The sequence below is a fragment of the Ochotona curzoniae genome, unplaced genomic scaffold, assembly GCF_017591425.1.
Source record: "Ochotona curzoniae isolate NIBS_2020 unplaced genomic scaffold, NIBS_Ocur_1.0 contig_2699, whole genome shotgun sequence".
Classification (NCBI taxonomy): domain Eukaryota; kingdom Metazoa; phylum Chordata; class Mammalia; order Lagomorpha; family Ochotonidae; genus Ochotona; species Ochotona curzoniae.
Window position 1 is genome coordinate 2946329 of NW_024465561.1, and position 18188 is coordinate 2964516.

At 61.1% G+C, this 18188-nt stretch overlaps 2 protein-coding genes across 3 annotated transcripts; one reads left to right on the top strand and one right to left on the bottom strand.

Annotated features, from left to right (window-relative positions):
- The first annotated feature begins 792 nt into the window (after window positions 1-792).
- TTC9B (tetratricopeptide repeat domain 9B) lies at window positions 793-2763 on the top strand. Its single transcript, XM_040976607.1, has 3 exons — window positions 793-1217; window positions 1757-1939; window positions 2657-2763. Exons 1-3 carry the CDS (start codon window positions 797-799, stop codon window positions 2761-2763), a joined length of 711 nt encoding a protein of 236 aa, XP_040832541.1. The 5' UTR covers window positions 793-796.
- Window positions 2764-2995: 232 nt separating this feature from the next.
- MAP3K10 (mitogen-activated protein kinase kinase kinase 10) lies at window positions 2996-17248 on the bottom strand. Of its 2 annotated transcripts, none has more exons than XM_040976314.1 (10): window positions 15949-17248; window positions 11187-11367; window positions 8655-8803; window positions 8118-8293; window positions 7319-7565; window positions 5820-5936; window positions 5155-5323; window positions 4956-5068; window positions 4041-4733; window positions 2996-3587 (listed from the first exon to the last, which is right to left on the bottom strand). In XM_040976314.1, the coding sequence occupies exons 1-10, from the start codon at window positions 16631-16633 to the stop codon at window positions 3265-3267; spliced, it is 2853 nt and encodes a 950-aa protein (XP_040832248.1). In that variant the 5' UTR covers window positions 16634-17248; the 3' UTR covers window positions 2996-3264. The 2 variants fall into 2 exon arrangements, with proteins under 2 accessions (XP_040832248.1, XP_040832249.1); XM_040976315.1 differs by having other exon boundaries at window positions 4047-4733; window positions 15949-16981.
- Window positions 17249-18188: the final 940 nt, after the last annotated feature.

Consider the following 18188-nt stretch of genomic DNA (forward strand, 5'->3'; position numbering starts at 1 on the left):
CATCCATGTCTCTCAGCGGGTGCGGGAGATGAGGGCCATGGGTGGGTGAGTCCACGGGGAGGCTCGCAGGGCATGGCTGAGCCGGGGTATGGTCCTGCTCGCCCTGGGTCTTCATCTCAGAGGCGGTCACTCTGGGCTCTCGCTGGCTGTCCCACCCAGGCGGGGACCTGGCCCTTCCCCCACACCCCCCACGGATGCCAGGGGTCGGTGCTGCCTCTGGTGGACCCTTCTGCCTGTGCTTGCCAGGCTAAGCCACCCTAGATCGTGGAGCCAGAAGCTCCCATGGTGTGTACCGGCTCCCGCACCATCCTGCTCAGAGCTGAGCCCGGGGAAGACCCCAGGGAACGATGGTGCCGAGCATGCACGGATGCACCTGGAGTGGCGGCTAGTTATCCACGGTGCAGTGTGCCCTGCTATCCACCGGGATGTAGAGTTGCAGGCGATGGCATCCCGAGACCTGGCAAAGAAAACAGGCGGAGATTCGGATCTGGCCAGCTCGCATCCGCATCTTGTGCTCTTCTCCAATGTGCCAAATGGCCAGTGGGCTGGAAACAGGCTAGAAGCCTCCGGGAGCTTGGGGCCCGGGGAGGAGGAGAGCGGTCGGCCGGAGGCAGTAGGGAGCCGCGGCTGGAGGACCGAGACCCGGGGCGGGGGCTGAGGTCTCCAGGGGTTTCTCCAGACCCATAGGGGGCAGCCGGAGTCGGCTGTCGGAGGTGCGGGGGCGGAAAAAGGGTGGGGACCGGCCCCGCGGGGGGCGATGCGGTAGCTGCAGCGGCGGCCGCAGGAGTTTCCCACAATGCAGCGCGGAGCGCCGTCCCCGGTCCTGATGCTGAGCGCCGCCGCGGAGCCTCCGCCGCGCCCGCCTCCCGCCCTTTCCCCGCCTGGCGCGGGCCCGGGCTCCCGCCATGGCTCAGCTCGGCCAGCCCCTGCCCCAGAGCCGTCGGGGGGCCTGGCGGCGGCTCTGGACAGTAGCCTGCGGGCCGCCGTGGCGTTCAAGGCGGAGGGCCAGCGTTGCTACCGGGAGAAGAAGTTCCGGGAAGCTATCGGCAAATATCACCGGGCGCTGCTGCAGCTGAAGGCGGCGCAGGGGGCTCGTCCTGGCGGCCTGGCCACCCCTGCCCCCGGGCCTTCCAGCAGCCCGGGGCCCGCCCGGCTCAGCGAGGAGCAGCAGCGGCTGGTGGAGAACACCGAGGTGGAATGCTACGACTCCCTCACGGGTACGGGGCCGTCGGGGAGCACATAGGGGCGTGTGTGTGAGGCGGGGAGGTCTAAGGGCCAGTCGCGGGGCCTCAAGGCTGCAGAGGCGAGGGCTGAGGGGATTTCAGAACTTGGATAAGTAAAGGGGTTGCGGGTAGATGGAGGGGTCTCTGCTTGGAGCTGGCTGGGGGTGTTGCTTGGAAATGGACTGCGTCTCTGGGCCCCGCCTGCCCTGAGTCCTTCCTTTCTCCCCCTTCCACATGTGAGCCTCAGGTGAGAAAGGCCCACCTGGAGGAGAGTGCCTGTGTGGGTGCCCTGTCTGTGGGGTTGCACTGCACCCTCCTGCCCGAGCCGCCCGGGGTTAATTGCGGGCAGGTGCTTGTCAGCTCCCCGGCTCCCCCTAGTGGCGGCGCAGATGGGTTTCAGTCCGATGTCCGGCCGCATGGTGCCCCCTGGTGGCGGAGCGATCCCCTGAGAAAAGGGTCCACCACGAGCAAGGCGCTTGCAGCTGGAGGCCAGGCCAGGCAGGGTGGCTGAGCAGGCCATTCTCTCCCTGCAGCTTGCCTGCTGCAGTCGGAGCTGGTGAACTATGAGCGCGTGCGTGAGTACTGTCTCAAGGTGCTGGAGAAGCAGCAGGGCAATTTCAAGGCCACATACCGCGCTGGCATCGCCTTCTACCACCTGGGTGACTACGCACGCGCGCTGCGTTACCTGCAGGAAGCCCGCAGCCGGGAACCCACAGGTGAGCTTTGGGGCGGGGCCCAGGGCAGGAAAGGCAGCTCGCTGTTCTCCACAGAGCCTGCAGGGGCTGCTGTAACGCCCTCATCGCGTCCCACTTCCTCCACCTGCTTCTTACTCACTGAGTCACCCAGCGTTCACAACCCACCCCGTCACCAACTGTCTCCCAGCTGCTCAGTCGCTGACCTGATAGGTCCCGTCCATTCACCTCACCATTTCCGGATCCACCTGCTCATCTCGGTCCCCTTCCCCCTCACACTCCTCTGTGCACTGACCCACTCATAGATGTACCCACTCACTTCCTCAGCCCACCATGCCCCCACCCAGGATGGGGCAATCAGTGTTTGTGCTGCAGGAGGGGCTGGTGGGGAGGGAGACCAGTCAGGGGTGTGCACAAGGGAGCCCAGCAGGTGTACAATGCAGGATTGAGAGAGCAGAGAGGGGCTGTGAGCTTTCCTGCCGAGCTATGTGGGGAGGACGGGCTGCTGGCAGGTGTCACTGCACGGTGGAAGGTGGCAGGAGTGCAGCAGACACCAGCCTGGAGCTGTGAGATGCCAATGCCCGCCCCGCTCTGTCGACCAGCCCTGGAACTCTGGCAACATGGCTGTGTGTATGTGTGCAGGGTGGGGGGACAGGGGAACAGGATGACAAAGATGTGGTAGTCGCCTGCTGCCCCAGGACACCCTGGCAGCACCCTGCCTGCCTCCCTTCTTCCTCCCAGACACCAACGTCCTCCGCTACATCCAGCTGACGCAGCTGAAGATGAACCGCTGCAGCATCCAGCGGGACAGCGGGGCAGGCGCCCGGCCCCGGGGTGTGCTTGGCTGACGCCCACGGGTAGGGGCTGCACCCTGGCCCCCTCCCATCAGACTCCTCCCTGTGTTTGCTAGTAAAGCACCTGTGACCGTAACCTCTCTGTGTGGAGTTCTTGTGGCGACGAGGGCCTGGGCCTCATCCCTTGGAGCTCAGAAACCCAGAGTGGCCTGGGGAGGGGGTGTGGGGCCAGCCCAACGTCCAGGGCTTGGGCCAGGCAGGACACACAGCCAGGTGAGGTAGGGGCAGGGGTTACTTTAATGCTGCCATTTGTGCCAATCCCCCATGATGCCCTGTCCCTGAGTATCCCTGCCCACCCTCCCCCACTGCAAGGTGGGGCCCAGGGCTCCACCCCTGGGATATAAAGGAATAAATTAAATGTCCCTTCCCCTCCTTCCCCAATAAATAGAGTGAGTGTCCTGCCCAGGGCCTCCCCCGCCCCGTGGGAGGGGCAGGCCGGGGCAGGGCCTGGGGCGCTACATTCATGGCTGCCCAGGCGGGCAGGACTGGCAGGCCTCAGCAGTTGCTGTGGGTCCCACACAGGGGCACGGTGCTGTCCTGGCTCTGGCCCTCCATGTCCATGTCCAGCAGCGTGGGTTGCACGCCGGGTGGCCTGGGGCTCTCAGGAGTGGCTGGCCTGCTGGGGGGTGAGATGCTGAGCGTCTGGCTGAAGGAGACCAGTTTCCAGGGGTCCAGGCGGGGACGGCTGGCAGCCGGTCGGGGTCTTGGGGCGAAGGTCAGGGTGGTGGGGCGGCCAAGGAACTCGGGGGGCCGGCGGCGGGCTGGGAATAGGATCTGGGGGTCAGGCAGGCGGGGGAAGTCCAAGGTATCTCGAGGGCCTGTGGAGAGAGGATGGGAGGCGGGGTGGCGAGGGTGGGCTGGGACCAGGGTGGTGTTTCAAGGCAGGGAGATTTGACCTAAAACGTGGGATTTCCACTCCCCTGGATAAACCTGTAAGTCCTGACACTGTTTCCTGGCCTGGGTCCTGCCCAGCAGTTGCCAGCCAAACCCCGGGGGGCCCTCAAGCACCTGAGGTCGGCCTGGGACCATGGGAGGGAGGAGACCAAGGCCTGGGGTTGTCCCCGAAGCGGAGGGCTGCCTCGCAGCAGGTGGCACGGAAGGTGGTAGTTGTGCAGGTTTGGGAGGCTCGCCAGTCCCTGTGGGTGCTACATTAGGCCTGCCCCTCCCAGCCTATTTGTCACTTGGGGATCCATGACGGTGCAGAAGGGGTGAGATGGGGGGCCTGAGGAAAGCTGGGATGGGGCGTGTGTGGACGTGGGTCCCGCACTTACCAGAGCCATGGCCTGCGGGCTCCAGAGGCCCACGCTGCCCCAGCGCCCCGTCCGACGGTGTCCGCCGGTGCCCACGGCTGACCGCACGCGCGGCTGTGACGTGTGTGGGTGTGAGTGACTGGCGGGGGTCCTTTTTGAAGCTCTCGAGCTCCAGGTCCACCAAGGGGTTGGTGGTGGGTGCGGGCGTGGGTGGGGAGGGTGGCGGGGACAGTGCGGCTGGCGCGGCGGTGTCGTCGCTGTCGGAGCGCAACAGTGAGCGCGTGGAGTTGCAATCAGACACGGAGGACAAGGACACGAGGGTGGCCGAGGGCGCCAGGCCCGGGCAGGGCGCCGTGTCATCGCGGCGGCTCGGGAGGCGCCCGGGTGGGCTGAGGCCCCTTGGGAAGCGGCTGGCGCGGGGGAAGAAGAGGCCATCCAGCCAGCCCCGCTGCTCCTCGCCATCCACCGCACGCGCCTCGGCCACGTCGGCGCCCAGGCCCACAGCGCCCAACAGTGTGGCGCAGCCCAGCAGCGCCAGGTCGCAGCGTCGCCGGGCACTGTGCCCGGCCCTGGTGGGGGCAGCAGCCGGCACGGGGTCCCATGGCGTGCGTGCCCCCGGGGAGGGCTCGGCGGGCAGTGGCACCGAGAGGTAGGATGGGGTGCTGTAGGGGGAGGGAGGTACGCTGCTGCCTCTGTCCGCCTCTGCGAATTCCTCTGCAAGTGGAGAGCCGTGGACCCGTCACCGGCGTGGGGGCAGCCCCTGGCGCCCAAGCCCAGTCTGCTGGACTCCGCGACAAGGGACTGTCCCCCCCATCACACCTGAATCTTTCTCTTCCGCAAACGGAGGGTGGGCTCCCAAGGGGAAGCAGCTCCTCCCCTTTCTGGGCGTGGCTGGTGACCCCCAGCCCTCCCCACCACACACCTTCGGCCTCTTACCCATTTCGTTGAGGCTGGCGAAGGCAGGGGCGATGGGTGTGTGTCTGGGGGACTTGCCCAGATTGGGGGCGCTGGATGACCACTGCTTGCTTCCTTCCCCCAGGGCCTTCAGCCTGCAGGAACCCGCAGAGTTGGGGGTAAGGGGTCGGCCACCTTGCGCCTGGAGACGGGGTGGCGCCTCCCCACACCCCAAAGGTACCTCTCCTCTCCTCCCACGCGCTCCTTCTGCAGCGTGGAGCTGGGCCCCCACGTGCGGCCCTTCTTCTTGCCCCCAACCAGCTCTTCCTTCTTGGGGGGCCCACTGCGGCTCCACGTCCCGCTGCTGCCACTGCTACCAGGGCTACTGCCTCCGCAGTCCACAGGGGTCACTGGGCCGAGAGAAGGTCCTGGCATGAGGCTCTCCCCACCTGGCCTCTGGCCTCACTTCCACCCGCCACCCCTCAAGTCGCAGATTCCCCAGAAACCCCAGGCAGCTCCCCCTGTTGTCAGCCCGGCGGAAGCCTTCCTCAGCCCCATCCTGGGGGGTTCTTCACAGCTGACCCCTCAATTGGGGAGTCCACCTGCCCTTCAGCGCCCGGCGGCTGGCTCCCTGCCACACTCGGCAAGCCCTGGCAGGCGCATCTGCCTCTGCTGTCTTTGGGTCCCCTGCCAGAATGGCCTCCTGGGCCTACTCAAAGCAGGTGCCTGGGGTGCACCCAGCCGTCTGCGGGCAAACCCCAGGGTTTGTGGCCCTGGGACGGAGTGGGCTGCAGCCACGTTTCCTTGCCCCCTCCAGCACCACGGCCGCCTTTTCTTCCAGCAGCCAGTGTGACAAGGACAGCTGGCTGAGACACGGATGATTGGTGGGACCTGGGTGGTACTCACGGCGAATGGCTCTCAGGCGGGGGATGATGCTGGGGCTGGCAGGGGGGCTGGTCCCGTCGGATCCTTTCCGTTTGTCCAGGGTGGGAGATGCCTGCACTGTGATCTTATGCTCGAAGCCTGCGAGGAGGAGGAGGGCTGTGTGAGCCACGGAGGCTGAGGGCAAGCACAAAGACGACGGCTTGGTGGATGCCAGACCCTGGCTGCAGAGGGGGCGGCAGCGGCCACCGGTCAGTGCCTGAGCTGGCAGCAGTGCAGAGCTGGGTCTGTCAGGACCCCAGCTGCCGGAGGATATGCCCCCTGGAGCTCCTCGGTGCCTAGCAGGAGCTTCGGGCCTCGGGCGCTGACTGACTACATGATGTGTGTGACCCAGGCACTGGGGTTTAACCTTTCTTTGCTGAATGACAATGAACTCATCCACCCTGGGTGGGGATGGAAGGATTCAAGTGTGTCTGAGACAACCTGAGTGAATCTACATTTGTCAGCTACAAAAATTATGAAATCTAAGTACCAATCAGTTTTCTCTCTCTATATATATAAATTTTCTATTTATTTTCATTTCAGCTGAAAGGCAGAGGGTGGGAGCGCTCAACCTTCCATCACTGGGTCGCTCCCGGGTGGCTGTGCTGGTCTCCTGCGTGGGTGGTGCCAGCTGCCTGCTGTGGACACATCCGCAGGGAGCTGGGATTTGAATGGAGCCCTATGACGTGGGCTGCAGGCATCCCGTGCAGTGTCTAGCCATTTCTGAGGGAACGTGGTGTGACTATAAAATACACATTGGGGTTCAAAGATTGCATGTGAAAAAAAGATAGAGAAGGCAAAATATGTCAGAAACAAATTTTGGGGGTGTTGACTGCACAGGTAAGTGGGGCTACATACATGTAAGCTGCCGCCACCTGCTTCTCTTAATGGGAAAGGTCTCCTGGGGTCAGCGCTGCTGGGAGCAGCGGCTCAGGGCCTGGCTGTCGGGGAGAGGGACGCACTGCATGTCCCTCTGTGGGGGCCTGGGGGACACATGGCCTGGGAAGCTGTCTTTGTGAAACTAGAAATAGACATGGAACCGGAACTGACTGACTGACTAAGCCTGGAATCCAGTTCTGTGGTTGGTGCCTGCGAACCTTCTGCTTCGGAGGGTCAAGGTGTAGCCACGTCCCCCAGCTCATGCCACCAGTGCTGTACAGGCAGTCCTGCTCTTAGCCTGGATTAAGGCGGAGGGGGCACACAGGAAACGCCCGCAACTAATGCCGCTCAGCCAGGTGCCTGCCACCTCCAGCCAGCACCCACCCAGCCCCAGCCTGCCGCTGCTCTCTGCCTCTCAGCTAAGATTCAGGTGTAGAAGTGACCGCACCAGGCAAATAGCGAAGGTCACTCTCAGGGGCGTGAGACCTTGTCTGGAGGGGGCTCGTGGTGGAGGGGTGGGGGCGCGTGATGTAGAACAGTGCAGTTAACAGCCAAGTTGTAACAAGGGAGGGGCAGCGCGGCCCAGGGGGTGGGAGCGGTACCGGAGGGCAGGCTGATGTGGCTGGCGCCTTCCCGCAGCTTGAGCAGGCGGCTGCGCTTGAAGTTGCCCTTGCGTCTGCGGACTCTGGGCTTTTCCTGGCTCAGTTGGTTCATGAGCAGGTGCAGCTCCCGCTCCACGATGTCCATCTCGCGCTCGGCCAGCTCCTGCTCCCGCCGCCGCAGCTGCTCCTCCTGGAAGCGCTGCTCCTGGGCAGCCCGCAGCAGCTCCTCCTCGCGGCTGCGGAGCTCCTGGGGAGCAGACGCTGGAGCTGGGGGTGCGGGGCAGGGGGAGGAGCCCCGGGAGGCTAGGTCCACCTCAAATTCAATAGACACTCTGGGAGCCAGGACAGGGGACTGTATGAGCTACCCACGCCGCAAAAAAGGGAGTGCCCTTTTTTTTCTTATTAAAAAATATTTTTTAACTCTTCAATATGGGAAACATCCACGCAGACAGACAGCAGCAGGCTCCAGGGCACCCACGCACACGACGCACTCCCCCTTTCCTCTTCCTCCTGCTCTTCGCTGTGGTGTCTGAAAACCAACCCCAGGCCTCATTCCGTATCACCAGGAGTACTCCAGGGAACAGGCCTTTCTCTGCTCAGCCACCGACCGGAGCAGCTTTCCTTAACATGCAAACAGGCTCCCTTGAGCCTGCGTGGACCCCACGGCCACTCAGATGAAGGGGGCCCGATATCCCAGCACCTGCCTTCACCTTTCCTGCCCCCACCTTCTCCTTGCCCCTCCCTCTCTTCCCCTCCCCACCCCCCCTACTTTCTCCCTGCCTCTCCCCCCAGCCCTCACCTTCTCCTTGGTCCGCAGGTCGTCGAACATGTGCTGGATCTCCAGCTTCCAGTCCTCCTGCAGCGAGTGGAAGGACTCTAGCGGCATTTGGAGCAGGGCTGACTGCTCGATGGCCTCCAGCCGCCTCAGGATGCTGCCAAAATCCGGCCGCCCATGGGGTTCAGGGTCCCAGCACTCTGGGGGTCGCAGAGGGAGAGGAGAGCCGTGGGCAATGAGGGCGACAGGTATCCCAGCAGGGGCCTGAGCCAGCTCACAGTAAAGTGGGGACATCTGGGGACTGTGGGCGACCAGCTTCCCTGGAGCTGAGGGTGAGGCAGCCACAGTCCACTGAGGGAAACTCGTGAGCTGGCGGGGTCCTGTGGGTTATGATCCACACAGAAACCCCAGGTCCCTCAAGCCTGGCAGGCTGCCTGCCTTCAGAGCACTGGGCTTGGCTGAACAGGGGTGTGGGGGTCCAGGCCCTTCTCCCTCATTCCTGGGCCTGAGGGCCCTGTCACCCCAAACTGAGCCTACCCACTCCATGGGGCCCTGGCTCACCCTCCAGTAGGCGGGCAAAGGGCTCAGGGCACGTGGAGGGGATGGGCAGCGTCAGCTTGTTCATGGCCACGCCGTACGCCACGGCCAAGGCGTCGATTTCACGGTAGGGGACCTCACCCGTCAGCAGCTCCCAGAGCAGCACCCCGAAGCTGCAGGTAGGGGAGAGGGGGGTGATGCCACAGCTTTCTGCTCACCATCCTCACCCATGCCCCCGCCCTGCTCCTGGCCCCGTGCCCAGCCCTGGCTGGCTTGACCTCCCCTTTCAAAGCAGCTGGGTTGGGGTTGATGTTCCTTCACTGCTTCTTCCCCCAGCCCTGCCTGAATTCTATCTCCTGTGCCTGCAAGACACACCCACCTTCTCCTCCTCCCACCCCACATGCTCTCCCACACCTCGCAGAGGCCTTCTGGTTTGTCCCCACAGACCCCTGCCAGCAAAGTAATGTGCTTCAACATTCCTCAAGCATGCACTCCAGGCCAGGCCCTGTGTAAAGCGCTCTTGGTAATCCTCCCAACACCCTCGAGGCCAAAGGTATCACAGGACCCCCATGTTATCCGCAGGATCAGAGAGGTGGAGCTGTCTGCCCAGGTCCCACAGCTGGGAGGTGGCAGGGCCACTCTGGGGTGCAGATCGATACGACGCTGGCGTTGGGGCCCCAGAAGTCCATTCCGTGCTAGTGAATGACGTGTGCCTCATCCCCAGTGGCCCTTGGAACCTTCTGGAGCCTGACTGTCTTGCCCTGCACAGTGCCCAGCCTGCAGCCGCTCCTGCACTCTCCCAGCTCCCATGCATGCTTATGAAGGGCCCAGCGTGTGCCCAGCACCGGAACCACAGACACGGCGTCTGCCCTCCTGCAGCTGTGGCCTCGCTTCTCCTGTGGCTGCCCGGGCGGACGGGAGCCGGACAGAGGGGAGCTGCTGCACGCATCCTCCAGCTTCCTTCACAGCTCTTCTGCCCGCACGACCCCTCCCCTGGTCCTGGCCCAGGGGTGTGTCACAGGCAACCAGATTCCAGGAAGTGTCCTCTGTTCCTCCTCCTCCTTCCTACTGGCTAGAATGTGGACACAGAGGCTGGACTCAAGCAGCAATTTTGGAACCATGAAGCAACCTTGGGGACAGCAGTGGCTGTGCAAGGTGAAAGGAAGGAACAGGGGTTTTCACCTGGAGGTGGACCCCCCACATTCCCCGCAACGCTGTGGGGACAAATACCACAGCATGCTATGGAACAGTGCAGACTGGCACCCCACCACAATGGCTCGTCCTGCCCAGTGTCGGCAGCTCCCACAGGGACCCAACATGGGTGACTGAGCCCCTCACCTGGGGGCACCGGGGCAGGCCTGGGCATCCTGGATAAAACCTCCATCTCGTTTTTATGCTGGGTGTTTCCTCTTTGCAGCTGTAATGCACACAGACCCGGTGCGCATCTCGCCACTGGTGAGGCCTGACCTGAAGCCCGCGGATGTCTAGGTTGAGCTGGACACTTGCGCTCTGATTCGCTCCTGCTCTCCACCTCCTGGAACTCAGCCAGGGACGGCATGTGGGGAGGCCTGAGTTTGGCTCCAATCATGTAAGAGGCTGTGGCTCACACAGCTGCTGCTCCATGGCTGGTCAGCAGACCCCTCCTGATCACCTCCCTCCACCTCCTCTAACCCTTCTCCCAGCAACCCAGGGGACTTCCGAAGCCTGGAATCAGATCTTGTCATTCCTAAATTCACTTGGTGACTTGGAACAGAACACCAGCCTAGGCCCTCAGCCCGAGCCTTTCTGTTTAGCGTCTCCTCCCCACCTTCTCTGCTCTGGCCACAAGGACCTCATGCTTTTCCCCACCCGGGCCCCTCTCAGGGGGCAGCTGTTCCCCCTGCCTGTGAAGCATTTTTTCCTGGCAGCTGGCATGGCTGGGCCTCCTGCACCATCAGCCCCTCATCTGGAGCACCAGCCCTTTATCCAGCACACACACTCACTGTCGCTTCAACATTTCTCTTATAGTTTCCCTCACTTAGAACACTGCTTATTCTCTGAACTTCTTCTGCACTTGAAAATATTTACTACTTTTTGCTCAATGCCATGTCTCTTAAAGCCAACACCATTGTATGGGTGGATGGATGGATGGACGGATGGGTGGAAGGACGGATGGGTGGATGGATGGATGGATGGACAGATGGGTGGATGGATGGATGGACGGATGGACAGATGGATGATGGATACATGGATGGATAAATGGATTGATGGATGGTTATCCGTCTTCAAAAGCCTCCATCTCCTGCCAGTCAAATGGGAGTGCTGTGTTGGGTGCCTAAGGAGCCCTTTGGTGCTGACACCCATATCCTATTTACCTATTTTTTAAATTTCTTGTTCTAATCTGGATCATTCTACTAGTGAATCAGTCAACTGCTTGGCACCCCTATGGTGGCCTGGTCTTGTGGGCAGGCCCCTCTGCTGGGCCAGGCCCCTCCTGGCAGGCCTTCCCTCCCTCCATGCCCTCACTCCCTCCTCTCTGTCCCCCTTCCTGCAGGCCCCCTGGCCGCCCCTCAGCACCTCCAGACGTCGCTGCTCTTGGAGAAGAGGGAGAGACGGATGACCTCGGGTGCCATCCAAGCGTAGGTCCCTGCGGCGCTCATCTTGGTGGTCTTGTGCCACTCGCGGGCGAGGCCAAAGTCTGTGATCTTGAGCACCGTGTCTGCGAGGTTGTGGTTCTCAATGGCCTCCAGGATAAGGACTGCGGGGCGGGAAGAAACGGGGTTACCCAGACTGCCCACGTGCGGGGCCACACGCTCCGGCATCCTGGCCCTTACCCTGTCCTCTCTCTCTTTGCTGCCCTAAGCTGTTCCACCCTGTAGCAGCTCCTTTCCCGGCCTGGAACACCTGTGAGCCTCCCACAGCCATCTAATCCCAGCCCTAGGCCCCGAGGAGGGAAGATGGAACCTCCCCTGGGTCCTCTACCCTCCTGACTCCGACAATGAACAGTTGAGAACCAATGGCTAGGGCAGTGGCAGTGTGGCGGCCAAGGTGTTCCTTGAGGGCCTGCTGGTGAATGTTGGGTTTAGAGGTAGGCCACATTAGGATGGGCCAAGCACCCATTAGCGTGTGTAAGATTCATGACAGAGTTAGTCTGACAGGGGAACTTGCCTGTTAGGACACAGCTTTTGCTGGTGAATGTGAGAAATGAGTCTGGAGGGCAGCCCAGGCCAGCGCAGGCTACAGTACACATTGGCAAACGTGAAGGCTGGGTCTGAAGGCAGGTCGGACTATGCAAGTCCAGAGCACCCACTAGCAGGTGTGAGAGCCAGGACAAGGTGCAGGCCAGGCCGGGTTTGGCCACAATACCCTCCAGTTCACATGAGGATTAGGACTAGGGGCTGGCTGAGCTGGGCTAGGCTGCAGTACCCACCAGCTGGGACTGGGGGTAGACCAGGAAGAACCAGGCTGTAGCACTTGCTGGCAGATGCCGAGGTGAAGCACACCATGCCAGACTGGGCTGTAGCACCACAGGCATGTGAAAGACCCTGGGCTGGGGGACGAGCCTGATAGGCCACTGCTCCTACTTGTGAGTGTGAGAGCTGGGACTGGGGGTGGACTAGGCTGAGTGGGGCTGCAACACCTGTTGGCCTGCATGTAAGCTGGGTTTGGGGGGAGTGTCAAGCTAGGCTAGGCCACCGCATCGGCTGGCACATGGAAGAGTCAGAGTAACTGCAGGCTGGGGTTTGCTGTAGCACCTGCTGGCAAGTGCCAGGGCTGGGTGCAAGTCATGTCAGGCTGGACTTCAGTATCCCCTGGCAAGATCCAGGGCTGGTAGCGGGCCTGGCAGGGAAACTGTGGGCACTCCTTTGCTAGGCTGAAGCTCTTGCTGGTGAATAGGAGAGCCAGGGCTGGGTGCAGGCCAGCCTGGACAAGGCGGCAGCACCCATCTGCATATGTGTGGCCTGGGTTTTGGTGTGGGGGAACTGGGAGTGGGCTGGGTGGAGGTTACTGGGAATCATCCTGACTATTCTGCAGGTGAGCATAAGGGCTGGGTTCGTGGCAAGCTGGACTGGGTTAGACTGTAGCACCTGTTGGTTTGTGTAGGAGGTGGGACTGGGGGTAGAAATGACTAAGCAACTGCACTCACTGGTATGTGTGTAGGCTGATGCGGGTGACGGACTGAGCCAGAACCTGCACTAGCTGGTGCACACAAGTCAGGTCTGGCAAGGTTTCTCAACTAGACCACTAGCCAAATGGAAAATCACAAGATATGTGTCCAATCTTGGAGTGTGTGTATTGGTATTGGGCCTCCTCAGTGGCTGATGCCTCTGTCACTGCACAGGGCGCAGCATGCCCTGGTGCACACGGGGCATATGACACCCAGCTCACTAAGGTGGAATTTATCAACCAATAGATATTGGAAAGATTTTCTCAACCCTGGTGCAATAAAGTTCCAGAACTATCAAAACCGCTCAAACAAAACATTGAACATTGTTGGAACATTCTTCCTCATATCGGGGTCTCTAAGATGAATCGAGTGGCGGGTGCTGATGCAGTCTGGCAGCAAGGAGTGGCCCCTCCCTTTGCTCTTTCCACACTGTAAAAAATTGTAAACAGTTGTCCCATCCATCTTCCTTGGCCTTTCCCAACCTGATGAGTGGTCCACTTCTCAATTATGTAAACATTAAAAAAAAAAAGAAAGTGCTGCTTGAGATACTAGTTCATCTGATACATGCCCACTCAGCTGGGGGCGGGGCCCGGCAGAAGCCAGGAGCTGCAGCTGCATGGGTGACAGGCAGCCAATCACGGCAGCCATGCCCTGACAGACAGCCAATCACTGCAGCCGTGCCCTGCTGCCTCCCAGGGTGCACATCGGCAGGAAGCTGGAGTCAGAGCTGAGATGGGTCTTGGATCCAGATGCTTGGCTACAGAAGGCTCACACCTCACATGGTGCCTTTATCGTGGTGGATGGGAGTGCCCTCTCCCTCACTTTCAAATTCATTTTAAAAAGAATAAAAATTAAACACACACACACACAAGCACAAAAACCCAATGGTCAAGGTACAGTTCAGATATTGCTACGACAGAATAGCAGATGTTGACCAAATTCTGTAATGAGCAATTTTAAGACATGGGTGTGTTTATTTCTTTTGGCCTCAGTTCCTCTTCAGTAGAGCAAGGATGATAACATCCTGTGAGATTATTATTTTTAAATTAATTCATTTATTTGAAAGGGAGAGTTAGAGAGATGGAGAAACCAGGGAGATCTTCCTCCTGCTGGCCCACTCCCCAGAGAGCTGCAAGGGCCAGCCAGGAGCCTGGGGCTCCACCATGCCTCCCGTGTGGGCTCAGAGGGCCAGAGCCTTGGGCCACCTTCTGCTGACTTCTCAGCTGTACTGACTGGGAACTGGAGAGCAAGTGCAGCAGCTGGGATGATAACTGGGTGACCATGAGGGATGCCAGTGTCAGAGGTCACACCACATCCTGTGGGATTATCTTCCGGATTAAATGAAACCGTCTTTGTATCATCATGAACACAGAGTGGTTAAGGTGGTAGCAATTATTATTTCTAAATCATAAATAAATGTAAATTACACTTCCACCTCTGTTGCCTTGGATAACAAGCATTCATTCAAGAACATTAAAAGAAGCGCTGACTTTGCGCTGAGCACCGTGACAAGTGACATGCACACCAACATTTAAGCAAGACCAATGTATTTCTTATTGGCCTGGAAGATAAACCTAATATATCACTCGTAACACCGTGCGGTGTCATAAAAAGAAAAAGACCAAGGAACTGCATTCTGTCTGAGGTTTGAAAGGAGCTTCCGCATGCAAGTTCAGCCACTGTCTGCAGCACTGGCATCCCATATGGGTGCCAGTTCCAGGCCTGGCTGCTCCAGTTCCAATCCAGCTCCCCATTTACAGCCTGGGAAATCAGCAGAGGATGGCCCAAGGGCTTAGGCCCCTGCACCCACGTGGGAGATCCAGTTTCAGGTACCTGGCTTTAACCTGGCCCCACTTGTCTATTGCTCTGCCTTTCAAATAAGTTAAAACAAAAACAAATCTTGGAAAGAAGTAAAAGAGGTAGGATGCATGCAACAAAGCGTTGTGGGATAAACTGAAACCCCCCAGGCAAATGAGATGGAGGAACTGGAGCAGAGCAGGTAGGAACCTTGGTCAGGCCTCCACTCCCAGGGCAGCCTGGCAGCAGGGCCTGCGGTTTCCGTGTAAGGGGCACTGGTCTTCCCTTGGCCTCTGTCGGCATGTTGCTGACTTGTGTCCACACGCTATGGCACATGCCATGATGGCTTTCCACTGAAGGGGACAAGCACTGCTCTAGCCCATGGCCACGTGACTTGCTTTGACCAGGAACCCCAGTCTGGGTCTTTAGTGGCCTCCTGTGCCTCTGTTGTCCCCATGACAACACTCCTGAGGCAGCCCGAGGTCTCAGGAAGATGGAGGCAGTTGTTTGGAACAAGGCCTCTCCAGCTAGGCCTAGCCCCAGTTTAATGCCCGCCGGCCAGCAGACGTGTGCGCAGCAACTGACTGTTGCTTTGGGATGCTGAATCTTGGGGCAATTACTGGCACAAAATCTGAAATATCTATGGAGCATTGCAAAGAACTGTAGTTTACCTGTCACCTAGGGATATCTCAAACAAACTATAATCCTTGACTAGTGCTCGCCCTAGGCTAAGTGAGTGACTTGCAAAGGAATCTGTTGTTATTGACTAGCAAACTGAGGCTTGGAGCGAAGTCATGTGACCATGATGACACAACTAGACTACGGTGCCATGAAGACTTGGACTCGTCCTGTCAGCGGGTTCCTGCATCTCCACTGCTGTATTTTACTACCTCCTGCCTTCAAACAGCCCTAGAGTGTGCAGAGTCCTTCCTGGGTGGCAGCAACGTTCAGGAACCGGAGCCGACGAGACATGAGCACCGGGGGCACAGGGACCCCTGCAATTCTGGCTTAGGGCAAGGGACATCCATGCCCGCTCCCTATGGATCCTGATGGCCTCTGGTGTCCTGGCTACACAGCAAGCGCCCTGAAGGCAGGCGGGCATGTGTGGCACTTGTCTTGTCCACAGCAGGCCACGTGGGACCATCCCCATGTTCCCGGATGTTCACTGATGAAGCGACTGGGAGCCCGGGGTGGGGTGGGGAGTCTTTTCCTCCCAGACCAGGTGCAACGCCTGCCTTGCCTGGCCGCCAGGTGTCCACCAGGTGTACCAGGTGGGTGGCCGCCCCTAACAATGTCATCTATTTTCCCACCACCATGGCTTGGCCTGACCAGGTTCTGCGGAAAGGAAGTCTTGCGGGGGAATACGCCACTTACTGTTGATGGATTTGAGGTCCCGGTGGATGATGGGCACAGGGGCGTCATTGTGTAGGTAGTTCATGCCCCGGGCCACCTGCACAGCCCAGTTGACCAGTACGTGAGGGGGCACCCGGCGACCCGCCAGCACCCTGCTCAGGGCGCCTCCTCGGGCATACTCCATCACCAGGCAGAGGTGTGGGGGGCTGAGACAGGCGCCCCTCAGGGCAATGATGTTGGGGTGCTGCAGGGCTCCGAAGAGCCTGGCCTCCTGGCGCACCTGCTCCGCTGTCACTGCCGGGTCCCGCTCAGGGTCCAGCCTGGCAGCCTTGACCGCCACCTCCTCGCCTCGCCACAGGCCTCGATAGACTTTGCCAAAGCCCCCCACACCGATGATCTCCTCCAGCTGCAGTTCGTGGAAGGGGATCTCCTGGGGCAGCTGGAGGCCCGGGGGCGCAGCCGGGGTGGCGGGGGCCACGTAGTTGCTGGGGAAGACCCCCACGCGGCCGCTGGGGAGGCGCCCGGTCCACCAGCCCTCGTCGCCGGACACGGCCCAGTCCTGGGAAAGCACCTGGACGCGGTCGCCCCTCCGCAGGGTCAGCTCCTCGTCACCCACCGCCTCGTAGTCAAACACCGCGGTCCAGACGGGCCCCGCGGGGGTCGCGCCCCATTCCTTGGCGGCCGCCCCTTCCTCCTCCTCCTCCATGGGGGGACGGCCCGGGGGCTGCGGGCAGGCCGCTTCACACAGGCTGCCCGCGGGATGCAGAGGGCGGACCCCGGCAGCCGGGATGCGGGACAGTCTCTGCGGGCTGTACGGGGCTCCTGGGGGCCATGGCTCGAGGGGGGCCTTCCGCAGGAGCGAGCAGCAGCCTCTGTCAATAGGGCAGGGTCGTCCCCTCGGATGCTCTGGTCCAGGCGGCGCGGGGTGGGGCAGGACGGCAGGTTCACCTTCCTCCCCGAGACGTCAGGGCGCCCAGAGGGCCTGGCCGCGAGCTCCCCCGCCGTCTGCCGGGGCCCGCCGGCGGGGACGACGGGGAGGGCAGCAGGCCGCCCCCTTTCCCCGCGCCTCTCACCCCGCGCAGCTCCACCGGCGGTCCCCGGCTCCGCATCCCGGGCCACCACCGCCGGCTCGGGCGGGGGCGGTGAGCAGCGGGGCCCTGGGGGCGGCCGTCCCGGAATGGGGCAGGGCTGGCGCGCCCCTCGGCCTCCTCAGGCGCGGGGTGGCCTGGCGGACCCCATCCTCGGCACCGGGCCTCCCGGGTCGGCCCCAGCCCCTGGCCGCCCCCCGCCCTCCACCGGCCGCCGGCGGTGCCGAAGTGACGTTCGCCGCCGCGGTGCCGCCTGGGAGTTGTAGTCTCCGGCCGCGCGGCCTAGGGCCCCGAGCCAGCAATCCCCGCCCTCCACACACACACATCCCAGAGCCTGGCTGCCCGCCTCGGGGGTCACAGGGGGACCCCCAAGGGGCCGAGTGAGTCCTCCCGGGGAGAGACACCCGACTTCTGACGCGCCCTCGGACGCCTGAAGGAAGGCACCGGCGCTCCTCACAGACGCTGCGGAGGGAGCTGAGGTGATGAACCCTAACGGACCGCACTTAGCCAAGAGGAAAATGGGAGCAGATGAATGAATGACAGGGCCCCGAAACCCGCCGGGATGAGGTTCCTGCGGCTCGTTGGAGCCCGGACTCGATCTGCATACCGGGAGATGTAGTCCATCCTCAGGACCCAACATCCCCACCCCATCCACACCCGTAGACACCCCCACCCCACTCTGGACCTCCTGAGAGGAGCAGGTTTGTGGTTCCAGCTGGCCAGAGGGTCTACCCGGCCCGTGGCGAGCCTCTATGGGGAAGACATGCTGGCTGGACGCTGTCACAGGCGACACAAGTGCTGGCCACATCATGAGTCTCACCGCCCCCCCCCCCCCCATCTCCATCGAGTTTCAATTTCTGGAGGACTTATTGTGTATCTTATGCCACTGCTTTATGGACATGGGGTCATTAACTCTTCGCTCATTCTGCCCAATTTACAGTTGACTCTGAGAGCTGAAGTCACTTGTCCCAGAATCAAAAATGCAATGCCACCAAGATTTTTTTTTTTTTAAACGAAACCTTGCTTTCCTATTTAAAGAAGAAAACTGAGTTCTGCAGGGGCTTCCTGGTTACTCAAGATCTGTGGGTTTTCACTTGAGCGAGAAGGGGAGAGGAGTTGGGAGACCCCAAAAGAGGGGCTTTGGATTCTTCACGGAGCCGTCCGTGTGTCAGG

Coding starts and splice junctions, on each gene's coding strand:
- MAP3K10 (XM_040976314.1), bottom strand. CDS start 16,633: ATGGAGGAGGAGGAGGAAGGGGCGGCCGCCAAGGAATGGGGCGCGACC. Junction 8,294..8,654: donor CTTTGCCCGCCTACTGGAGG/GTGAGCCAGGGC, acceptor TGCGACCCCCAG/AGTGCTGGGACCCTGAACCC. Junction 5,069..5,154: donor CGCGTGGGAGGAGAGGAGAG/GTACCTTTGGGG, acceptor GGGTTCCTGCAG/GCTGAAGGCCCTGGGGGAAG.
- TTC9B (XM_040976607.1), top strand. CDS start 797: ATGCAGCGCGGAGCGCCGTCCCCGGTCCTGATGCTGAGCGCCGCCGCG. Junction 1,218..1,756: donor ATGCTACGACTCCCTCACGG/GTACGGGGCCGT, acceptor CTCTCCCTGCAG/CTTGCCTGCTGCAGTCGGAG. Junction 1,940..2,656: donor CCGCAGCCGGGAACCCACAG/GTGAGCTTTGGG, acceptor TCTTCCTCCCAG/ACACCAACGTCCTCCGCTAC.